This window comes from Elephas maximus, chromosome 5, assembly GCF_024166365.1.
Source record: "Elephas maximus indicus isolate mEleMax1 chromosome 5, mEleMax1 primary haplotype, whole genome shotgun sequence".
In the NCBI taxonomy this organism is placed as follows: domain Eukaryota; kingdom Metazoa; phylum Chordata; class Mammalia; order Proboscidea; family Elephantidae; genus Elephas; species Elephas maximus.
The window spans coordinates 53,309,472-53,330,885 of record NC_064823.1 but is presented as its reverse complement, the minus strand read 5'-3'; the positions used below and the strand labels follow the sequence as shown (position 1 = coordinate 53,330,885).

General features: G+C 38.9%; 1 protein-coding gene across 1 annotated transcript in view; it reads left to right on the top strand.

Moving 5' to 3' along the window:
- Window positions 1–21,414, top strand: part of DAPP1 (dual adaptor of phosphotyrosine and 3-phosphoinositides 1) — a 60,082-nt gene that overhangs the window by 16,146 nt on the left and 22,522 nt on the right. Inside the window, exons 2-3 of the mRNA XM_049885649.1 lie at window positions 5,162–5,284; window positions 8,879–9,012. Of these exons, the coding sequence (XP_049741606.1) occupies window positions 5,162–5,284; window positions 8,879–9,012 (257 nt within the window). The remainder of the gene's footprint in view (window positions 1–5,161; window positions 5,285–8,878; window positions 9,013–21,414) is intronic.

Sequence of the window (21,414 nt, the reverse complement as noted above, 5' to 3'; positions counted from 1 at the left end):
TTGGTTTGTTGGAGTGAGATGGAATCTCGTTGTAGTTTTGATTTGCATTTCTCTAATGACTAATGATAGTGAGCATTTCCTCATGTATCTGTTAGCTACCTGGCTGTCTTAGTGAAGTGCTTGTTCATATCCTTTGCCTCTTGTTTAATTGGGTTGTCTTTTTGTTGTTGAGTTTTTGCACTATCATGTAGATTTTAGAGATCAGACACTGATCGGAAATGTCAGAGCTAAAAACTCTCGCCCAGTGTGTAGGTAATCTTTTTACTCTTTTGGTGAAGTCTTTGCATGAGCATAAGTTTTCGATTTTTAGGAGTTCCCAGTTATCTAGTTTCTCTTCTGGTGTTTGTGCATTGTTAGTAATGTTTATATACTGTTTATACCATGTATTAGGGCTCCTAACATTGTCCCTATTTTTTCTTCCATGATCTTTACCATATTAGATTTTATTTTTAGGTCTTTGATCCATTTTGAGTTTGCTTCTGTGCATGGTGCGAGGTATGGGTCTTGTTTCATTTTTCGCAGGTGGATATCCAGTTATGCCAGCACCATTTGTTAAAAAGACTGTCTTTCCCCATTTAACTGACTTTGTTCCTCTGTCAAATACAAGTTGTTCATATGTGGATAGATTTATGTCTGTATTCTTAACTCTGTTCCGTTGGTCCATGTATTTATTGTTATACCAGTACCAGGATGTTACAACTACTGTGGCAGTATAATAGGCTCTAAAATCAGGTCGTGTGCAGCCTCCCACTTTGTTCTTCTTTTTCAGTAATGCTTTACTTATCCGGGGCTTCTTTCCCTTCCATATGAAGTTGGTGATTTGTTTCTCCATCTCATTAAAAAATGTCATTAGAATTTGGATCAGAATTGCATTGTATTTATAGATTGCTTTTGGTAGAATAGACATTTTCACAATGTTGAGTCTTCCTATCCAAGAGCAAGGTACGTTTTTCCACTTATGGAGGTCTCTTGGTTTCTTGCAGTAGTGTCTTGTAGTTTTCTTTGTATAGATCTTTTACGTCTCTGGTAAGATTTATTCCTAAGTATGTTATTGATTTGATGATTTTCTCTTAGATGTTCTTTTTGTTGGTGTAGAGGAATCCAACTGATTTTTGTATGTTTGCCTTGTATCCTGATACTCTACTGAACTCTTCTGTTCATTCTATTCCCTCCAACTTTGACCCTACCAACAGTGGATGATAATATCCATTACCCCCAAATTTCTCCAGTACTTAACACTGTCTAAATTTTCAATCTTAGACAATCTGGTAGATAAAAAATATGACATTGTTGTATTAGTTTTCATCTCTGGTTCGTAATGAGACTGTTTATTTCCCCTTCTGTGAAAGACTTTCACTTTCTTTTCTTTATATGTATATATTTTAATTTTTACAACATATGTTTCATGATGCACGAAACATAATAAACACTTAAAACAATAATGTATGTGTTCTTCAAGGCCAACTCAGGTGTTGATGCCTTCAAGGAACCTGGTTTTAACCTTTCTATCTAGAATCTCCCAGCGGTATTACCTTATACTCTCTTGGATATAGTCTTCAGTGTACTTGCTTTATCCTGCTGCCTAGATTAATGGCTTCTTGAAGGCCAACCTGGGGCTTTTTCATTTTTGTTGCCGTTGACCTGCCTAGCCCAATGCTTTGTACAATGTTTTGCACATATTTGAAGCTTAATAAGTAAAGATTTATAAATCTGAACGGTTGGAGGTGGGGAAGCTTAGTTATGGGAAAACTACCAACTTAACCCTATATGTAACCTTTAGCTTTTTATGAAAGAGGGTCTTGAACCATCCTTCCCAAACGTGAATTTTTTCCTACAAAGGGTGCAGAATGTTATTGGATCTATATTCATTCTCCTGGAAGATATGCTCATTAAAAGAAGGCTAGGAGACAACTTGAAGAATATAATCAAGGTCACTGAGTTATACATGTAGGAATTGTTGAATTGGTTTATGTTTTGTTGTGTATATTTTCACCATGATTAAAAAAAAAAAGATACTAGGAAGGGAATATTTAACTCAATTAAAAGGAGAAGGTTAGGCTTTTGTGGAATAGTTATTGGGGAAATGAGGATTCTCATTGCATTGCAGCATTATAATATGTAGATGACTGTCTCCCAAGCTCTGTATTAGGCTTATCCAGGCCCAGAGCTGCTTAAAAACCTAGGAAACGGCAATATTGACTCAAGCGAAGCTGCCACTCAAAATTTAATACTGTCTGAGGATTTTCTAAATTAGGGCACAATGCAGGAGTCCTGGTAGTACAGCAGTTAAAAGCATGGCTGCTAACCAAAAGGTTGGCAGTTCAAACCCACCAGCTGCTCCTTGGAAACCCTATGGGGCAGTTATACTCTGTACTATAGGGTCACTATGAGTCAGAATTGACTCAACAGAAATTGGTTTTTTTTTGTTTAGAGCACAATACAATCTTCTTGCTTTATACTCAAGTATTTCTTAGGTACTTATGGTATGTGATCATTACTTAAGGGATTATTGTAAAAAAAATTCTTAGTAAAAAGAAAGTGCTATCAAACTGTAATTAAATATGAAGAGAATTCTGTAAATGGTTTAAACATAGGTCACATATCTCACTGAAAAAATTCAAAGAAATTTCCAAATCGTTTTGTTTTAGAATTTGTTGGATCAAATATTGCTTCAAATAAATGGTCTGCTGACTCTAACTGAATCTTATGCTGAAATGTTGATCCTGAAATTAAGTATTGACAAAAACTATTTTAGGAATCTTGTAGAGACTTCTTCTAGCAGAATCAGAATTTTGGCTTTAGCTGAACCTGAAATTTTTTATAGCTACACTTTTAACTCCCCTAATTGTCCTTTGAAAGCCTTTTGCAGTACACAGACTTGAACTTGTTGGGAGTCAGTACAATGAATGGGGATGTTCTGTGGATAGATAGATCACTCAGGGAGTGTTCTTAAAAAATGTTTTTCCATGCCTTTGCTTTTAGCTAGCAAATATGTACAGAATGGAGGCATCTTTGCCCAAAAGAGGAAATATGCTAAGGAAACATACATCAGGAAATGCAGATTTAGAAAGCAGATAGATCAGAGACATATGTAGAAACTTCCTTCCACAGATGGTCTTATGTTTATTCTTTATTGCTAAGGCTGATGCTTCATGTTTTAGGATCAATGCAGAGTAGGGTTCTTCCTCAAAGTTCTCATATACTCTACACACCTCTTTCATAGGACTTAATCCATCACATTGACGTTATTTGTGTAACTGTCTCCCCTTCCTTGCCATTGCCCAGGACTGTCAGTTCCTTGGGGTCAGCAACTATCTCCAGTACCCAGCTTTTTGTTATCTGAACCAAACCGAAAGTAATAAAAAATTTTACTTGAGCAACAAGGAAATCATGCCACAAAGGATAACTAGTAAATGATGCCTTTGTGGATCTCATTGGCTCGACGATAACAACTAGCACTACCATTTGCCAGGCCTGTTGACCCACTCACCTGTGTTAACTCGTGCAGTACTCATGATAGGCCTTCAGCAAGATGAAGGATCTAAACCTCAGATTGGTTAAGTATCTTTCCCAAAGTCATACAGCTAGTAAGAATTATCACCTAGATTTGGATTCAGGAAAACTACCTCTAAGAAGCCCTGGTGGCACAGTGTTTAAGCACTCAGCTGCTAACCGAAAGGTCTGTAGTTCACTTCGAAGGAAAAAGATGTGGCAATCTGCTTCCGTAACGATTTACAGCCTTGGAAACCCTATGGGACGGTTCTATTCTGTCCTGTAGGGTCCCTATGAGTCAGAATCAACTCGACGGCAACAGGTTTGGTGATCTACTTCCATAAGATTACAGCCATTGAAAACCCTGTGGAGCATAATTTTACTCTGAAACATGTGGGGTCACCATGAGTTGGAACTGACTTGAACGCAGTGGGTTTGGTTTTTGGTTCTAAACTGCCTCTAGAGGCCACAAGCCTAATAACCACACTTGACTGTCTCTATGTTTTCATTAAAAAGAATGTGAAAGGTCTGTCATCAAGGGACAGGAGCAAGGTACAGAGCAGAGTACCTAAAATGCTCTTATTTCCGTAGAATTAGGAGGGAAGACATACTTGAATGCCTCTAAACCAGTTGCTGTCAGCGCCAACCCGTGGCAACCCCACGTGCTTCAGAGTAAAACTGCTCCATAGGGTTTTCAAAGGCTGATTTTTCAGAAGTAAATGGCCAGGCCTTTCTTCCGAGGCACCTCTGGGTGGACTTGAACCTTCAATCTTTCAATTAGCAGCCAAGCATGTTAACTGTTTGTACTACTCAGGGACTCCTGATTGTCTCTAGATGCATACATGGTCTTTTAGAAGGAAACACAGGAAAATAGGAAACATTGGCATCCTCTGGGGAAAGGAGCTGCGGGACTTGAGAACCAAGAAAAAGGCTTTATTTTCACTATATGCCCTTTTGTATTATTTGGATTTTTTTTTTTAACCACAAATGTTACCTTTTCTAAAAAAAAAAATTAAAAACGTATGGATCAATTTGAATCTCCTTGGGACTTTCCCTCACTCTTCAGATATTTGTCAGTTTGAAACAATATTTGATGAGGCTTGCATCTCATTATAAAAATCTTAATTCCTTATGCTCATGCCAGTGGATTCTAGTCTAATATTTCAGTGGTTCTTCCATGAAATGGTACTATGCTTGCAAAAGAGAATGTGAGGGAGAGACAAAAAAGAAAGAAAATAGGTCAAGGCCTACTCTGATGGTTATTTCTGTCTTGTACTTTGTTTAAAATTTCTGTTCACAAAGTGGCACCCTGGTGGCAGTGGTTAAGAGCTACAGCTGCTAACCAAAAGGTCGACAGCTCGAATCCACCAGCTGCTCCTTGGAAAGCCTATGAGGCAGTTCTACTCTGTCCTATAGGGTCACTACAAGTCTGAACCGACTCTAAGGCAATGGGTTATTTATAAAGAAACTCTGCTCTTTGCCAACTCTCTCTGCTCTGGCCTTCAACCTCACCCAGTGATTTCCTTGTCCTAATATTTTGTTTGAGAACTTGGCCTCTGGGCTACTCATATGGAGAGTATTGCTAAAGCATTCTTTGAGATGAAAAACCCAATAAAGGAGAAGTCACCAATGTCTTGCCCTGAGTGAAATGCTACTCTTTCCTTCCTAGATGGTATCATGGCAACCTCACCCGCCACGCCGCGGAAGCTCTTCTTCTCTCCAATGGACGTGATGGAAGCTATCTGCTGAGGGACAGTAATGAAAGGACTGGGCTGTACTCTCTCTCTGTGAGGTAGGTACCTCAGAACTGTGTGAATTCAGCATAGCCTGCTCTGGCTCTGTATGAGTATCTACATTATCATCAGACTCAAACTGCAAAACTTCAAAACTCTCCTGACTCTTACTGGAGCTCCAGGTTAAAGGATCCCAAATTCTGAATCATTAATTAGGCTATTAAAACATTCTTTCTCCACCCATTCACAAAAAAGAAAAAAAAAATTACAGCTGGAGGAAATTTTATGAATTATTTAATCTAAATCTCTTGCCTTACTGATGAAGAAACTGAAACCCAGAGTGGTGGAGTGCCCTGAACAGAATAAATCAGGGATAGAAACAGCACCAGAGCCCAAACCCCTGAAACTGGCCCAGTGCCTTTTTTACTACCCATTGCTTTCTTTGGAAAATCAGAGTGATTTGTGGCTATACAACTTTCACAACCACAAAATCATGTAAGCATTAATATAAGCTTTTAATTTGTCCTATAAATGGACTTTCTTTCTTGAAGCTCTGTTTCACTCTCGTGATAAGAAAATTAATCTAGTTCCTACCAGGTTGTTGTTGTTGTTGACTGCTATTGAGTGCCCCCCCACCACCCCATCCCAGCTCACAGCAACCCCATGCACAACCGAACCATATGGTGCCCAGTCCTGTGCCATCCCCATGATGGATTGCAGATTGTACCTTTATGATCCATACAGTTTTCACTGGCTGAATTTTGGAAGTAGATCACAGGCTTTTTGCCCTAGTCTGTCAAGTCTGAAAACTCCACTGAAACCTGTTCAGCAGCATAGCAACATGCAAGCCTCTACTGACAGGCGGGTGGTGGCTGTGCATGAGGGCATTGGCCGGGAACCCAGCCAAATGCAGCAATTGCCCCATCGGGGTTTTCCCTCCCCACCCCCTTCCTCCTATCCAGCCCCCTAGATGAGAGAGGCTGGGTAATCTCACCCAGTGGTAACCAGGGGTAGGGGGTGGGTCTAGGTCAGCATTATCTGGTTTCCACTCACATGTCAAAAGCTTTCCTGGCTTTGGGGCAGTTCCACCTGGCTTAGACAGAAGATGTGAAGGCTCCATGATATTGCCCGTGACTACCCACCCATTAAAGTCAAATTGCTATTGTGGCATTACCGTTCCCATCGGACCACCATCTGCTCTTGGAAGAAAGTCACAAGTTCCCTATGTTGCAATCCCTCAAGTTAACCTGGCATAAAAAGGTTTTTATCATTTCTTTCCTGCTCACCTTGGTGGGAAAATCATTAACCACAGATGGAGTTCTGTTTGGCTGGAAGCAGGGATCCATGTTTTCTCTTATCAGTAAAAAAAAAAAAAAAGTAGCAAATGGTAAATGAAGTTCACCATGTGGTTAGACTGCAGATGCTTTATTGCATGAATCGTCCAAAGATCTCGAACAAACCTATGGCATTATTGAATTAAAGGATGTTAATTAACTTCTTACCTGTACATATGTCTCATCTGAACAACTAGGGCAAGCTCCTTAAGAATAGGTAGCATAGACATTACATCTATGTAAAAGTGTAAAATATAAATCACTGATTGCCATTGCAAGCACTTAGGAATGTGATCCAGTATCTAACACCCAGGGGTCATGGAGCATTTTCATGATATTTCTCTGGCCACAAAACAAAGCCTGAGGAGTTAGTAAAGTCTGTCTCGGTATTTTTAGATGAGCCTTCCCTGGATTGCCAGCGATCATTTGCCTTATTCCCCTACCTTGTTTTTCTATGAACCTCAAAGCTGTCTCAAAACCTTAACTATAATACTTATAGAACCCAAGAGAATGAATGTTCATCGTTTAATTTAGTGCTCGTTGTTATTGTTGCTAGTTGTCGTTGAGTTGATTCTGACTCATGTGACCCCAAGTGTGCAGAGTATAATTGTTCCATAGGGTTCCCAAGGCTATAACCTTTCAGAAGTAGAGCTCTGGGACTGTCTTCTGAGGCATCTCTGGACGGGCTCGAACTGCCAAACTTTCTGCTAGTTAGTCAAGCGCTGATTACTTAGTATAAAACAAAGTATGCTAAGCATACACTTAATGAAGACATTTGAGTTGAATGAGAGGGTAAATATCATCAACTCAAAAGCATAAATGCTTTAAAAAAAAATAGCAGAGGTAACAGGACTCACAGACCAGTTCAGGAGAATGGTTGTTTTCATTCATTCATTTATTCCTTAATAATAAACATTTAGAAGGACCCACTCACTGCCAGCCACTTTGACAAGTATTATAGACGATTCCAAAGCTTTGTCCTCAGAGAGCATGGCTTCATGGGGGGCAATAAGACCATAAACAAATAACACAAAGTAGTTGCAGTAAATGACACAAAAGAGGGGCAGGTAAGTGTTTGAGTCATTGGGAAGAGAAAAAGTAATGAACTCAAGCTGGAAGTATCACCTATTTGACAGAGGAGGTGGCATTTGAACTGAAACTTAATGGATATCTGGGATTCAGAACAGCAGAAACAAGGTGGAAGAACGTTCCAGGTGAAAAGATCAGTAGAAGCTAAGACACAGGGGCAGCAGCTCCTTGGAGGGTAGTAGGTCCAGTTGGATCAGAGCAGCGGTTCCCAAAGTGTGGACCCCAGACCAGCAACATCAGCATCACCATCACCTGGGTTGAGAATGCAAATTCTCAGGCCCCACCCTAGACCTACTGAATCAGGAATTATGGCAATGGGGCCCTTTAATCTGGGTTTTAATAAGTCTTCCAGGTGATGCTGCTGCCAGCCCAAGTTGGAGTATGCATGTCATAGAGAGAAATGGTGGGAGGTAAGGCTAGAAAGATAGGGAGGGGTCAGATAAAGTGGGCCTAAGTATTTTTATTTATTTTTTTAATACTCTGCCACACTCCAAAAATGACACTGAAAATGACAATGTAGGGGATTTGATATTTTATTCTACAGGCAATGAAATGGGAATGGGAGGGCAAGGGTTGGGCACACAAATCTAAGTAAATGATAGAAGCGGGATTCCGACTGACTGTCACACAGGTAAGGGAGGAGGCCTAAGAAAAGAGGGAAATTTGGTAAGGGTGCTGCATGCCATTTCTGTCATCTTTAATACCTACCATTCATATCATGCCCCTTAAGAAAGTTAATGTCCAAAGACTCTTTCAGTGGGTGTCACAAATGGTTTGTGCTTGCCTACTAACATAAAAGGTTAGTGGTTCAAGTCCAGCCAGCAGCACTGCAGAAGAAAGGCCTGGTCATCTGCTTCCATAAAGATTACAGCCAAGGAAACCCTATGGAGCAGTTCTACCCTGTAACACATCGGTTGCCATGAGTCAAAATTGACTCGACAGCAACTTTTTTTTTTAAGTGAGCTAATGTTCAAGGACATTTTCCATAGGTGGGGGAGTTGGTAGGGAGAATTATCTCTAGTCTTGCATTAGAGTGGAAAATTTAAAACAGCATTATCTGCCAAAAGAAAAAAGGGATACTCCATAACACTGCCGGTGATTTTGACGATTGTGTCGTAATTCTCAGTTCTTGGAAAGGGCTATCGAAGATGCTATTAACAAAGAGTATATGTCCTTTCAAAAAAGATATTCATTTTTCCGATAATGTTAAACACTTTTTTTTCCTTTCAGAGCCAAAGACTCTGTCAAACATTTTCATGTTGAATATACTGGATATTCATTTAAATTTGGCTTTAACGAATTCTCATCTTTGAAGGATTTTGTCAAGCATTTTGCAAACCAGCCTTTGATTGGAAGTGAGACAGGTAAGCTGCGAACAGACCTTATTTCAGGATGGGGTGGGAGACAAAGCAGATTTCAATTATAGAATTTCATAGCTGTCACTTTTAAATTTTGTGCATATAATATACAATTTGACATATTTTGAAACATTTTTTCCTGTTGCTGTGCCATATGCTGCATTAATAAATTGTGTGTGTATCTGTGTATATACATATTTTAGTATTTCAGCATGTTATGGGTTGAATTCTGTCCACCAAAAATGTGTGTCGATTTTGCTAGGCCGTAATTCCCCATATCGTGTGATTGTCCACCATTTTGTCATCTGATGTGATTTTCCTATGCGTTGTAAATCCTACCTCTATGATGTTAATGAAGCAGGGTTAAAGGCAGTTATGTTAATGAGGCAGAACTCAATCTATAAGATTAGGTTGTATTTTGAGACAGTATCTTTCAAGATACAAAAGAGAGAAGCAAGCAGAAAAACAAGGGGACCTCATACCACCAAGAATGCAGCAAGGGAGCAGATGGAGTCCTTTGGACCCAGGGTTCCTGTGCTGAGAAGCTCCTAGACCAGGGGAAGATTGATAACAAGGAACTTCTCCTACAACAGACAGAGAGGGAAAAGCCTTCCCCTAGAGCTGGGCACCCTGAATTTGGATGTTTAGCCTCCTAAACTGTGAGAGAATAAATTTCTCTTTGTTAAAGCCATCCATTTCTGGTATTTCTGTTACGGCAGCACTAGATGACTAAGACACAGCATTATCTTTAGGAAAAAACAATGTGCTTTGTTCAAACTAGATTTTTTTCTCAGAATATCTTATTTTCTGAATTGATTAAAAGCACAAGGACAATAACAATGTGTGTATGGGTTTTTGTATGAGAAACTGACTTGAATTGTAAACTTTCACTTAAAGCACAACAAAAAAAGAAAAAAAGCATATAAAAAAAGCACATGGACAATTTCTTTAAAATGGCCTATCTTCCGTTTTATAGTAATTTGTACAAATAAATGAAGAAAGAATAAAGGCAAAACCAACTTTTTGGTTCCTCATAATTTTAGGTATGGACAGTTTGCATGTGGGTGAAGACAATTCTGAGCATTTCTACAAATAAAAGTCATACTTAAGGTTCCTCAGAGGTCACTGAGTATTGAATATATTGACTAGAAAACGGTTTCACGAGTTATAAAATTACTTTGTCTTGGTTTCTCATAAGTTTTTAAACTGGAGTTACGTATGTCAGGAAAAGTTGAAAATTTCCTATTTGAGTGGTTAGAAAATTTCAGCTTAAAAAGACAAATCAAAAACACTATCCTGGTACTTGAATTATCCAACTTGTTTATCTCTACTATTTAAATAAATTAAGTAAAAGATCTCCTTTATATTTGTGATAGAGAATCACAACTTTATTTTTACTAAAAAATGATAAATCTCACAAAGACTGGGAAGTTCCACCAACCCGTGGAACAGAGAAACCCATGACTTAGTAACACAGCTGGTTTCCATGAATTCGTACATACTCATTTTTTTTGGTAAACTTTGTCATTAGGCTTTCTGTTAACTTCAACATGGTAGGAAGACAAGCCACCATTGGTTTCTGCCCTTTTTGCTATTTCTGTGGCTTGGATGGATGCTGATATAAGTCAGACAGTGTCAAAGATAGATAAAATGCACAATAGAAATCATAAAATAGTTGTCTTTCTTTACATTGACCATACCAGTCCCATAATAGTATATTCCAAACTACAAAATTGAAGCTATAGTCTTTTTTTTTTTTTTAATGGTGGAAATTCTCTCAATCACCATTTAACCAGCAGTAGTTCTTTGTTCTACTGTGATGGCTTGTGTATTGCTATGATGCTGGAAGCTATGCCACCAGTATTTCAAATACTGGCAGGGGTCACCCATGGTAGACAGATTTCAGTGGAGCTTCCAGACTAAGACAGACTAGGAAAAAAGGTCTGATGACCCACTTCCAAAAATTAGCCAATGAAACCTCCAAGGAGTACAGCAGAATATTTTGTTCAATATGGTGCCGGGAGATGAGCACCCTAAGTTGAAAGGTATTCAAAACACACAGTAGCCACAACAATGGCTCATGATCATACCAATGATTATAGAGATGGAGCAGGACTGGGCAAGATTTTGGACTGTTGTACGTGGTCATGAGGCAGAGCCGATTCAGTGTCAGCAAACAACAGTTCTAATAAAAAAAATGGTAGGTGGGAATGTACTTATTTTCATTGCTATCTTGGCCTTGGAAAGCATTTCAGTGTCTCAGATACCTTCTCTTAAGACTTAATTCCCATTTGTGTCCAAACCAACCCTTAATTTTGTTCAATTTTTGGTCACTGGTAATGGAGAAGAGATTTTTGAAGACTGTGTTTGTTCATCTCTATTTTTGTTCTTCTCCATATCCCCCAATTCCTGGTACAGGACATGGCACTTTGGGTGAATGAATAAATGAATGAATAGATGACTATGAGCAGGAACTATAGCCTTCAGAGCTATAGTAGTAATCTTTTAGCCTTCTCTTCAAGCAAAATTGCCTCCCTTCCTTAAAACTCTCCTCCTAGACCCTATTTGATCATTTTCTGTGCTTCTTCCTGGACTTTATCCAAGTTAGGGAAAGAGTAGATATTCTGTCTACTAACAGGTTTCAAGGAAGTTTCAGATCAGTGAATGCAGTGCCTTCTGATTGAAACTTTCTGGCAAGAGGATAACCTAAGACTGCTCCAAAGTAAACCAGTAACCACTTGCCCTCTGGTCGACTCTGATTCATGGAAACCTCATCTGTGTCGGAGTAGAACTGTGTTCCATAGGGTTTTTTAATGGCTGACTTTTTGGCAGTAGATCCTCAAGCCTTTCTTCTTAGTCCGTCTTATCCTGCAAGTATCATTAAACTTGTTCAGTATCATAGCAACACAGAGCCTTCACTGGCGCGTGGGTGGTGGCTGCACATGAGCTGCATTGAGCAGGAATAGAACCCAAGTCTCCTGCATGGAAAGCGAGAGTTCTACCACTGAGCCACAATGCCCACACGTTCCAAGGCAAAGTCTCCTCAGTATTGGATTTGGGACAATGCAAAGCTTTCTTGTGACTGCATTCAGCCACATAAAGAAGACTCATGATTAACGCATTAAGATTGCAAAGATTTGTAGTCTGGACTCCTACCACAGTTTTCTCCAAGGCTAAAACTTGCTGTATTATTATTACTGCTATATTATTATTTCACTTCTTGGCAGTAAAACCCCGGAAACAGATTTTTATTCTTTCCACTGCTCTCCTCTGTTCTATTCACCGTCCAGTGGGGGATTTACTGCTGTTTGAACCCTTGCGACAGGACACTGGTGCTGATGGATATGTGACTCCATTTGCTGGCTTCAAGGCCTTGAATTAGAGTCCACTAACTCTGTGCAGCATTGCTCTTATCTGTCTCAGACAGACAAAGGCAAAGCCACGGAGGCCGGGAACAGGAGGCAAAACTCATGACAGATCAGTGTTTCAGTTTTTCCCCTCTGGGAGGAACAGGGCTCAGGAACCAAGATAACATGCTAGGTCATGATGACTCTTAAACCTGGAAGGGCATCAGAAGTCAGCACTGTGACCTGTGAAGATCAGTTCATGGAAACTGGGATGCTGCTTTTTAAAATACCCATTTACTTTTTTTTTTTTTAAATTGTGTTTTAGGTGAAGGTTTACAGCACAAATTAGTTTCTCATTCAAAAATTTATACACAAAATTTTTCTGACATTGGTTGTAACCCTGGCAATGTGTCAGCACTCTCTCCCTTTCCCTTTACATCCCAGGTTCCCATGTCCATTCCTCCAGGTTTACTGTTCCTTCCTGCCTTCTCGTTTTTTGCTTTTGGGCATGTGTTGCCCATTTGGTCTCATATACTTAATTAAACTAAGAAGCACATTCCTCACATGTGGTGGTGTTTTTTTATAGGCCTGTCTAAACTGGCTGAAATGTGGACTTCGGGAGTGGCTTCAGTCCTGAGTTAGCAGAGTTGCCTGGGACCATAGTCTCAGGGTTCCTCCAGTCTCTGTCAGACCAATGAGTCTTGTCTTTTTTTGTGAATTTGAATTTTATTCTTTATTTTTTTCCCGGCCTATCTGGAACCCTCTATTGTAATCCCTTTCAGAGTGGTCAGTGTTGGTAGCCAGTCACCATGTGGTTCTTCTGGGCTCAGGCTGGTGGAGGCTGTGGTTCATGTGGCCCATTAGTCCTTCGGACTGATATTTTCCCTGTGTCTTTGGTTTTCTTCATTCTCCTTTGCTCCAAACATGATTGCACCAATAGAAGTATTTTAGATGATCACGCATATGCTTTTAGGACCCTAGCCACTACTCACCAAAGTAGAATGTAGAACATTTTCTTTATGAACTATGCTATGCCAATTGACATAGATGTCCCCTGAAACCATAGTCTCCAGCCCTCAGCCCCAGTAACTTGGTCCCTCAAGGTGTTTGGATGAGTCTAGGAATTGTCATTGGCTTTGCCTTGGTCAAGTGGTGTTGACTCCCCTATCTTGTATGTTGTCTTTCCTTTCACCAAATTTAACACTTGTCTCCTATCTACTGACTGGTTTCCCCTCCCTATCCTCCCTTTCCTTGTAACCATCTTGTGAACAAGGTTGTTTTCTTCTGTGTGTAGACATTTTCTTTTTCTAAATGTAAACATTTAGAAGAATAGTGGTTACATATAATATTTATCCTTTTGCGATTGACTTATTTCGCTTAGCATAATGCCCTCCAGATTCATCTATGCTGTGAAATGTTTCATGAATTCATTCTTGTCCTTTATTGTGTAGTATTCCACTCTGTGTTGTTGTTGTTGTTGTTGCCAACTGCTGTCGAATTGGTTCTAACTCATAACAACCCCATGTACAACTGAACGAAACACTACCCGGTCCTGTGCCATCCTCGCTATCGTTGTTATGCTTGAGCCCATTTTGCAGTCACTATGTCAATCCATCTCATTGAGTGTCTTCCTCTTTTTCACTGCCCTCTACTTTACCAAGCATGATGTCCTTCTCCAGGGACTGGTCCCTCCTGATTACATGTCCAAAGTATGTGAGATGATGTCTTGCCATCCTCTCTTCTAAGGACGACTCTAGCTTTACCTCTTCCGAGACAGATTTTTTCATTCTTCTGGCAGTCCGTAGTATATTCAGTACTCTTCACCAACACCATAACTAAAAGGCATCATTTCTTCTTCAGTCTTCCTTATTGATTGTCCAGCTTTTTGTATGCATATTAGGCAATTGAAAACGGCATGGCTTGGGTCAGGTGCACCTTAGTCCTTAAAGTGACATCTTCACTTTTTAACACCTCAAAGAGATCTTTTGCAGCAGATTACCCAATGGTATGCGTCATTTGATTTCTTGACTGCTGCTTCCATGGGCATTGATTGTGGACCCTTGACAATTTCAATCTTTTCTCTGTTTATCATGATGTTGCTTATTGGTCCAGTTGTGAGGATTTTTGTTTTCTTTATGCTGAGGTGCAGTCCATACTGAAGACTGTAGTCTTTGATCTTCATCAGTAAGTGCTTCAAGTCCTCTTCACTTTCAGCAAGCAAGGTTGTGCCATCTGCATGTCATAGATTGTTAAGTCTTCTTCTAATCCTGATGCCACGTTCTTCATATAGTCCAGCTTCTTGGATTATTTGCTCAGAATACAGGCTTAAAAAATATGATGAAAGGATACCACCATGATGTTCACCTTTCCTGACTTTAAACCACACAGTATCCCCTTGTTCTGTTTAAATGACTAGCTCTTGGTCTAAGTACAGCCTCTTCAGGAGCACAATAAAGAGTTCTGGAATGCCCATTCTTCCAAATGTTATTCATAATTTGTTATGATGTATGTGCCATAATTTGTTTATCCATTCATCTGTTGATGGGTGCTTAGGTTGTTTCCATCTTTTTGCTTTTGTGAAAATGTTGCAGTGAACAGGGGTGCGCATATGTCTATTTGTGTGACAGCTCTTATTTCTCTAGGATATATTCTTAGAAGTGAGATTGCTATTTCTAGCTTTTTAAGGAGGTGCCATGTCGTTTTCCATAGTGGTTGTATCATTTTACATTCCCAACAGCAGTGCGTAAGAGTTCCAATCTCCTAAAACTTCTCCAACATTTATTTTCTGTTTTTTTGATTCATGCTAGTAATGTTGGGGTAAGATGGTATCTCATCGTAGTTTTAATTTGCATTTATCTAATGGCTGATGATCGTGAGTATTTCCTCATGTGTCTGTTAGCTGCCTGAATGTCTTCTTTGGTGAAGTGTCTGTTCATATCTTTTGCCCATTTTTTAATTAGATTAGCTGTCTCTTTGTTATTGAGGCGTTGAAGTATTCTATACATTTTAGAGAGTAGACCCTTGTCAAATATGTCATAGCCAATACTTTGTTCCCAGTGCATAGGTTCTCTTTTGATGAAGTCTTTCATGGAGCATAAATGTTTAATTTTTAGGAGCTCCCAGTTATCTAGCTTTTTTTCTGGTGTTTGTACATTGCTAATTATGATTTGCATTGTATAAAAGAAATCTTTACTTTTTGTTCATTCAGTAATCGGCCCCTGGCATTTACTCCCTGTGATCAGGCAACTCCAAAGTTAATGATTTTCTGTTCATTATATGGTGAAGTGCAAATTCCTCTAATAATTTATGTTCGATTGAAGACTACCAGTGAAAGCATTTTCCTACATAATAGACAAGGCCCTATCTGGGCTATCACTTACAGATTTTCAGAATGGGAAGAACTAGAATGGGATATTGTAGGTCACTCCTCTCAGTCCCAACCTGGTAGTCTCACTCTGCAGTAGCTAGAGAGTGAGTTTATTAAACAGGAACTTTCTTACACTCATCTCCTGGTACAGATAGGCGCTCTAGTCGTAAAATGGTTAAGTACTCAGATGCTAATGGAAAGAAAGGCCTAGTGATCTGCTCCCAAAAAAAAATCTTTTGGTTAGCAGCTGAGTGCTTAACGACTGTGCCACCAGGGCTCCTTCTGTAAAGATTACAGCCTAGAAAACCTTATGGGGCCTTTCTACTGTGTCACGTGGGGTCACTATGAGTAGAAAATTGACTCAACGGCACCTAACAACAACAACTAGCACAGATGGCATTACCACTAAGGGCAATGAGGAAGAGGGTTCAAATAACCACCAACCTGACACTTTTGCTTGATTGTTGGCTATAGTGTCTTCAATAGACAGAAGCCTAGAATACTTGTTTCTGGTTCATAAGAAAATATTTGCACTCAAGATAGGTAAAATTGCTGGCCTAAAGCGATGAGTACTTTTTTTGAGATATCTTTTTTTTTTTAATTTTTTCATACTTTTCCTATTCTCTACTCTTTAAACTCTCAGGATTTCTGTTTCTTAATCTGAAAAATGAGAGTTTACTAAACAAATCAAAATCTGCCAACTTTAAGGTTCTATTATTATCGTTCCCTTTTTCCCTTGCCATAATTTGTATAATCTCTCTAACCTTCATTAAAGCTTCTATTTATTCTAATTTCTCATTATTAATATCCATAAATACTCTTAAAAAATGTCTAACTATCAGAAACACACCATTCCCCAGTTATATAACAGCAATATGCAGTGTACTCTCTTGCTTTATTTTTCTCAGTGGTCCCTTACCTTCTATACTGTATGAATATTGTATAATTCACTTTTTTTTTTTTAAATATCTTTCTTTCCCCACCAGAATGTAAAATCTTTGAGGGTTTTTGTCAGTTTTGTTCCTTGATATGTACCAGTACCTAAAAGAATAAACGCTCATCATTGTTCGCAACATTTCATGCTGGGTCTTGTATTACCAATGCCTTCGTTGCAGGTTGCATGGTAACGTAGCAACTGGCAAGCTTCTGACAATTAATTATAACTTCTGAAGTTTACACAACGCATAATTTGAAATGATGAACTTGCTTTGTGTTGTATGTATGCACAGTGATGCTTATATTCAGAATTTGCCCTTCAGAGGGAGTTAACACTTTTATTCATTTATAACTTACAATTATATTTGTACATTGCTTCTAAATTCAATTCAAATATACTTGGTGAAGGAGCCCTGGTGTCACAGTAGTTAAAGGCTCAGTTTTGGTCACTAACCAAAAGACTGGAGGTTCAAACCCACCAGCCACTCCACAGAAGAAAGACGTGGCATTCTGCTTCCATAAAGATTTATGGCCTTGGAAATGGGGCAGTTCTACTCTGGCCTGTAGGATTGTTATGGAGTCAGAATCGACTCGACAATAGTGGATTTGGTTTGGGAGATTTGAGAAATTTTTAATTAGTATGGATATGTTTGCTCCATTATTAATTTTATACTCTTGCAATTAGCTAAGTTTCATACATTACACTTGAAAATGTAGACAGCGTTTTTCTTTATACTTAAATGTCCAAATATTATTAGAATAAAAATTACCTTTACCCTTACAATTTGTTTATACTGCATGGATTTTGTATTTAAAATTGTCATGTACAGTTTTCTATAGGAATTACTATTGTGGCTTTATTTACCCTAACCATTATGATACAAACCAAGTGTTGTACGTATTTGTACTTACCCTTTAAAATAATTGGTTTTTAGTTTTGAAGATTTTGTCTGATTAGTTCTTAAATGTCAAATTTCCACTTCTCTTTTTTGTTTAATGTAGGGATTCCCCCAACGTTTGATAACTCTACAGCTGTTATTATTTTGTTTTGTGAAAAGAGTTATATTTCCCGTTTAAATTATTTTTAAACAAATCAAAATTCATTTGAATTTGAGAATTGTGTGATACTTGTGGAAATAATCAGTGGAAACTGGGAATTTTACCAAACCGCAACCAGGAATCCTTGTTTAGAAACTCCCTAGTTTGTAGATGAGGCATGTTTGAACAAGAAAAGGCAGGCAAGGAACCAATATTTGTTTATCATGTTCCAGTCAATTTGTTAGATGTTTTCACATACATCAAATTATTTAATCTTTTCAACCACTCACAATAATGCATATTGTGATCCCATTTTCAGATGAGAAAACTTAGAGAATTTAAGTTATGTGCCCAAGATTGCACAACTAATAAGTGTCAAAGCTGAAATTGGAATCCAGGCTAACCTGATTCTAAAGTGTAGGTACTCTCCATCCACCCTGCTGTCTCCTGAGACCTGTCTAACAGTGACACCACAGTATTATATCACCACAGCATAGTATGATATTAAATAGATTTGGAGATGAAGAATCCCAGCCACAATAATCTGTTTGTAAGATATCAAAGGACTACATGTGCTTTAGCATTATCCCTCAGTAGCTCGTCTTTAAAGTTCATAAAGTTATTGTTCTAAAGAATGTGAATCAATTTGAACTTCTGCCTTTGTATTTATTGCTGTCCTTGTTTTATTTATATGAATTGCCATTTAAGAAATTATAGTAAAAGAAATCTTAAAATATTAAAATCCTGACTAGAAAACATCCTCAAAGTACTTAGGCCAATTTCATCCATGTCTCTCCAGAAAGGATATAAAACAGCCTATATAAATACAATGGTCCCCAGACCTGTGCAAAGGTTAAGCACTCGGCTGCTAACAGAAAGTTTGGGGTTTTGAACCACCCAGCGGCTCTGTGGGAGAAAGACTTGGTTATCTGCTCCAGTAAAGATTACAGCCAAGAGAACTCTATGGGGCAGTTCTACTTTGTCACATGGGGTCACTATGAGTCAAAAATCAACTCGATGGCACCTAACAATGACCACCATGTAAAAGTAATACAGTAAAATATAAAGTTTGAATGAAGAAAGCAGAGGAAAAAGAAAATGAGAGGCAAAGATAAAATGACACAAAATATTGCAAGTGAATATTGTACCTTTACAGGAATCAGGACACACGTTTGGTTACTAAGTTTCATAACACTCAATAATTTTGTTCCCCCTCAATTGGATGTATATGCTTAACTAGATTTAAAGAATGTTACAACTGGAAGGCAGCTCAGGGAACATTTAATTTCTCCTTCACAGCAAAAAAAAATGAGACCTAGAGAGATACATTGAGGCAAAACTCACATCTCCTGACCTTAAGCTGCTGCCTAAAGAATCTGCTTCTTCTTCGCATTTTGATTTATACATGTCATCTCTTGCCCACACTAAATAGAATACATCATTTCACAAGCCATAGAGAGTTTCTGTGTTGCTGATATACAGAGGCTAAGAATAATGTATGGTATAATGAGTGAACACGTGAACTCCAGGTTCAACTCTAGCCTCAGCTGTTTGCCAGTTCTGTGTCCTCAGGCAAGTTATATAACTTCTCTGACCTTCAATTTCATCATCTTATAAAATTGAGCTGATGGTAAAATAGTTCATACCTTAATGACTTGCTGTGAAAATTTAATGAGATTAGACATAAAAAAAAAAACCCCAAAAACCAAACCCATTGCCATCGAGCTGATTCCAACTCGTAGAGACCCTATAAGACAGAGTAGAACTGCCCCATAGGGTTTCCAAGGAGAGGCTGATGGATTCCAACTGCTGACCTTTTGGTTAGCAGTGGAATGCTTAACCTCTGCACCACCAGGGCTCCTTGCATGTAAATGATAGTGATAGTGTTTTTTACTAGTACCATTTTATAACAGGTCAACATGTAAACGATAGCGTTTTTACTAGCTTCATTTTATGATGGGTTAAAGTCCATTTGCAGAACAGGTAGCAAAAGAAGGAAAGAGAGAGGTCTTGAATATTCCTGTGGTGTTGCTGTGTGCCGCAAGTAGATTCTGACTCATAGTGACCCTATAGGACAGAATAGAAGCGTGCCATAGGATTTCCTAGGCTGCAATCATTATGGGAACAGGTGGTCAGGTCTTTTCTTCCACATAGCCGCTAATGGGTTGAACCACCAATCTTTCAGTTAGCAGCCACGTGCTTAACTATAGTGCCACCAAGGCTCCTTGAATATTCCTATAAAACCCCCAAAAGTCACTTCTCATTGGCAGAAGGAGGCAGAAAATCCCACAATGTATAAGCAAGTTGCAAAACTCATTCTCAAAACCTGAAGGCAATAATAAAACATAAATTAATGTATCTTATTTTAATTTAATCAAAAAATATTAAGAGTGCCAACTATTATCTGGGCACTCTTAGCCCCTGATGAGCTAGCTAGATCAATCAGATTTGATCTTTGCCTTCAAACACCTTACAGTCTAACTGGGAAAACTGATGAGTAAACACTAGCTTTAGTGCATTAAAAAAATGTTGTAAATTAGCATTTTCCTTTTAGGCATTATGAGTGCACTGCACTATGCTGTATTTCAGATTAACAAACTAATGCCTGAGGCTTGAGACTGTTTTTACTCTTGTTCTGAATTCCCTACAGGAGTACATGATAAAGATTCTTTCAATAAAATCTAACCATCTAATCGTATTACATATATGATATCAAAACCAAACCCGTTGCAGCCCAGTCAATATCAACTCATAGTGACCCTATAGGACAGAATAGAACTGTTCCATAGATTTTCCAAGGTTATACATCTTTACGGAAACAGACTGCAACATCTTTCTCCTGCGGAGCAGCTGGTGGGTTCCAACCACCAACATTTCAGTTAGCGGTCCAACACTTAACCACTGCGCCACCATGGTACATTAGTACATACGTAATAGGTATTCTGTAAGTTACTGTTCAGTCAAATCCATTTGGAATGTCTGCTCTGATTGTCTCAAACATATACCTCCACCGAGCATTTCTGAAACCAGGTTTCACGTCAAAGTCAGGAAACAACAGCCTCCCTCATGTAGCTCAGAAAATGAACTGAAACTTGCAGTCAAGTTTCCAAGGCCTGTGGTTGCTGATCTTCCTCCCTCTCCTTCCTCTACCACCCTTTGCCTCCTATTGCCTTTTATCTGAATCTTCCAACCATGTCCTGGAGTTAATTTGGTCTCGAGTATCACTAACCCAGAGTTCTTCTCCTATGGAGCTGAGGTACCATCTTTGATCTTTGGTGGAAATTATAATGAGCCTGAATTGGTGGCTATATTAGATAAGTTTCTTTTGATTGCAAATAACAGAAAGCAACTCTGGCTATCTGAAGATAAAAAAAATGGGAGGAGAGGAGGAGTGGAATTTTGGGGGAAAGATATTAGTATACCTTTCCAGAATTCAAGGGCAAACTGAACAACCCAGAAACAGTAAGGAATCAGCTCAATGATGGGACAGCTCTGAGGTTTTCAGCAACAGTAGTTGATGAAACTTCTCTTTAGAGAAGTAACTGAGTCCCAGGAAATGAGTCCAATTAGTTCTGCCCAGGCTAGGAGTTCATGGGAGAGGGGCCGGGGTAGTACTATATCACTGTTGGGTTCTATATTTGTATACTGGGATAGAACCTCTTTACAAGGGGAAATCATTGTAAGCCTGGAAGTTTCATCAAGAAGTCTATGTAGTGACCC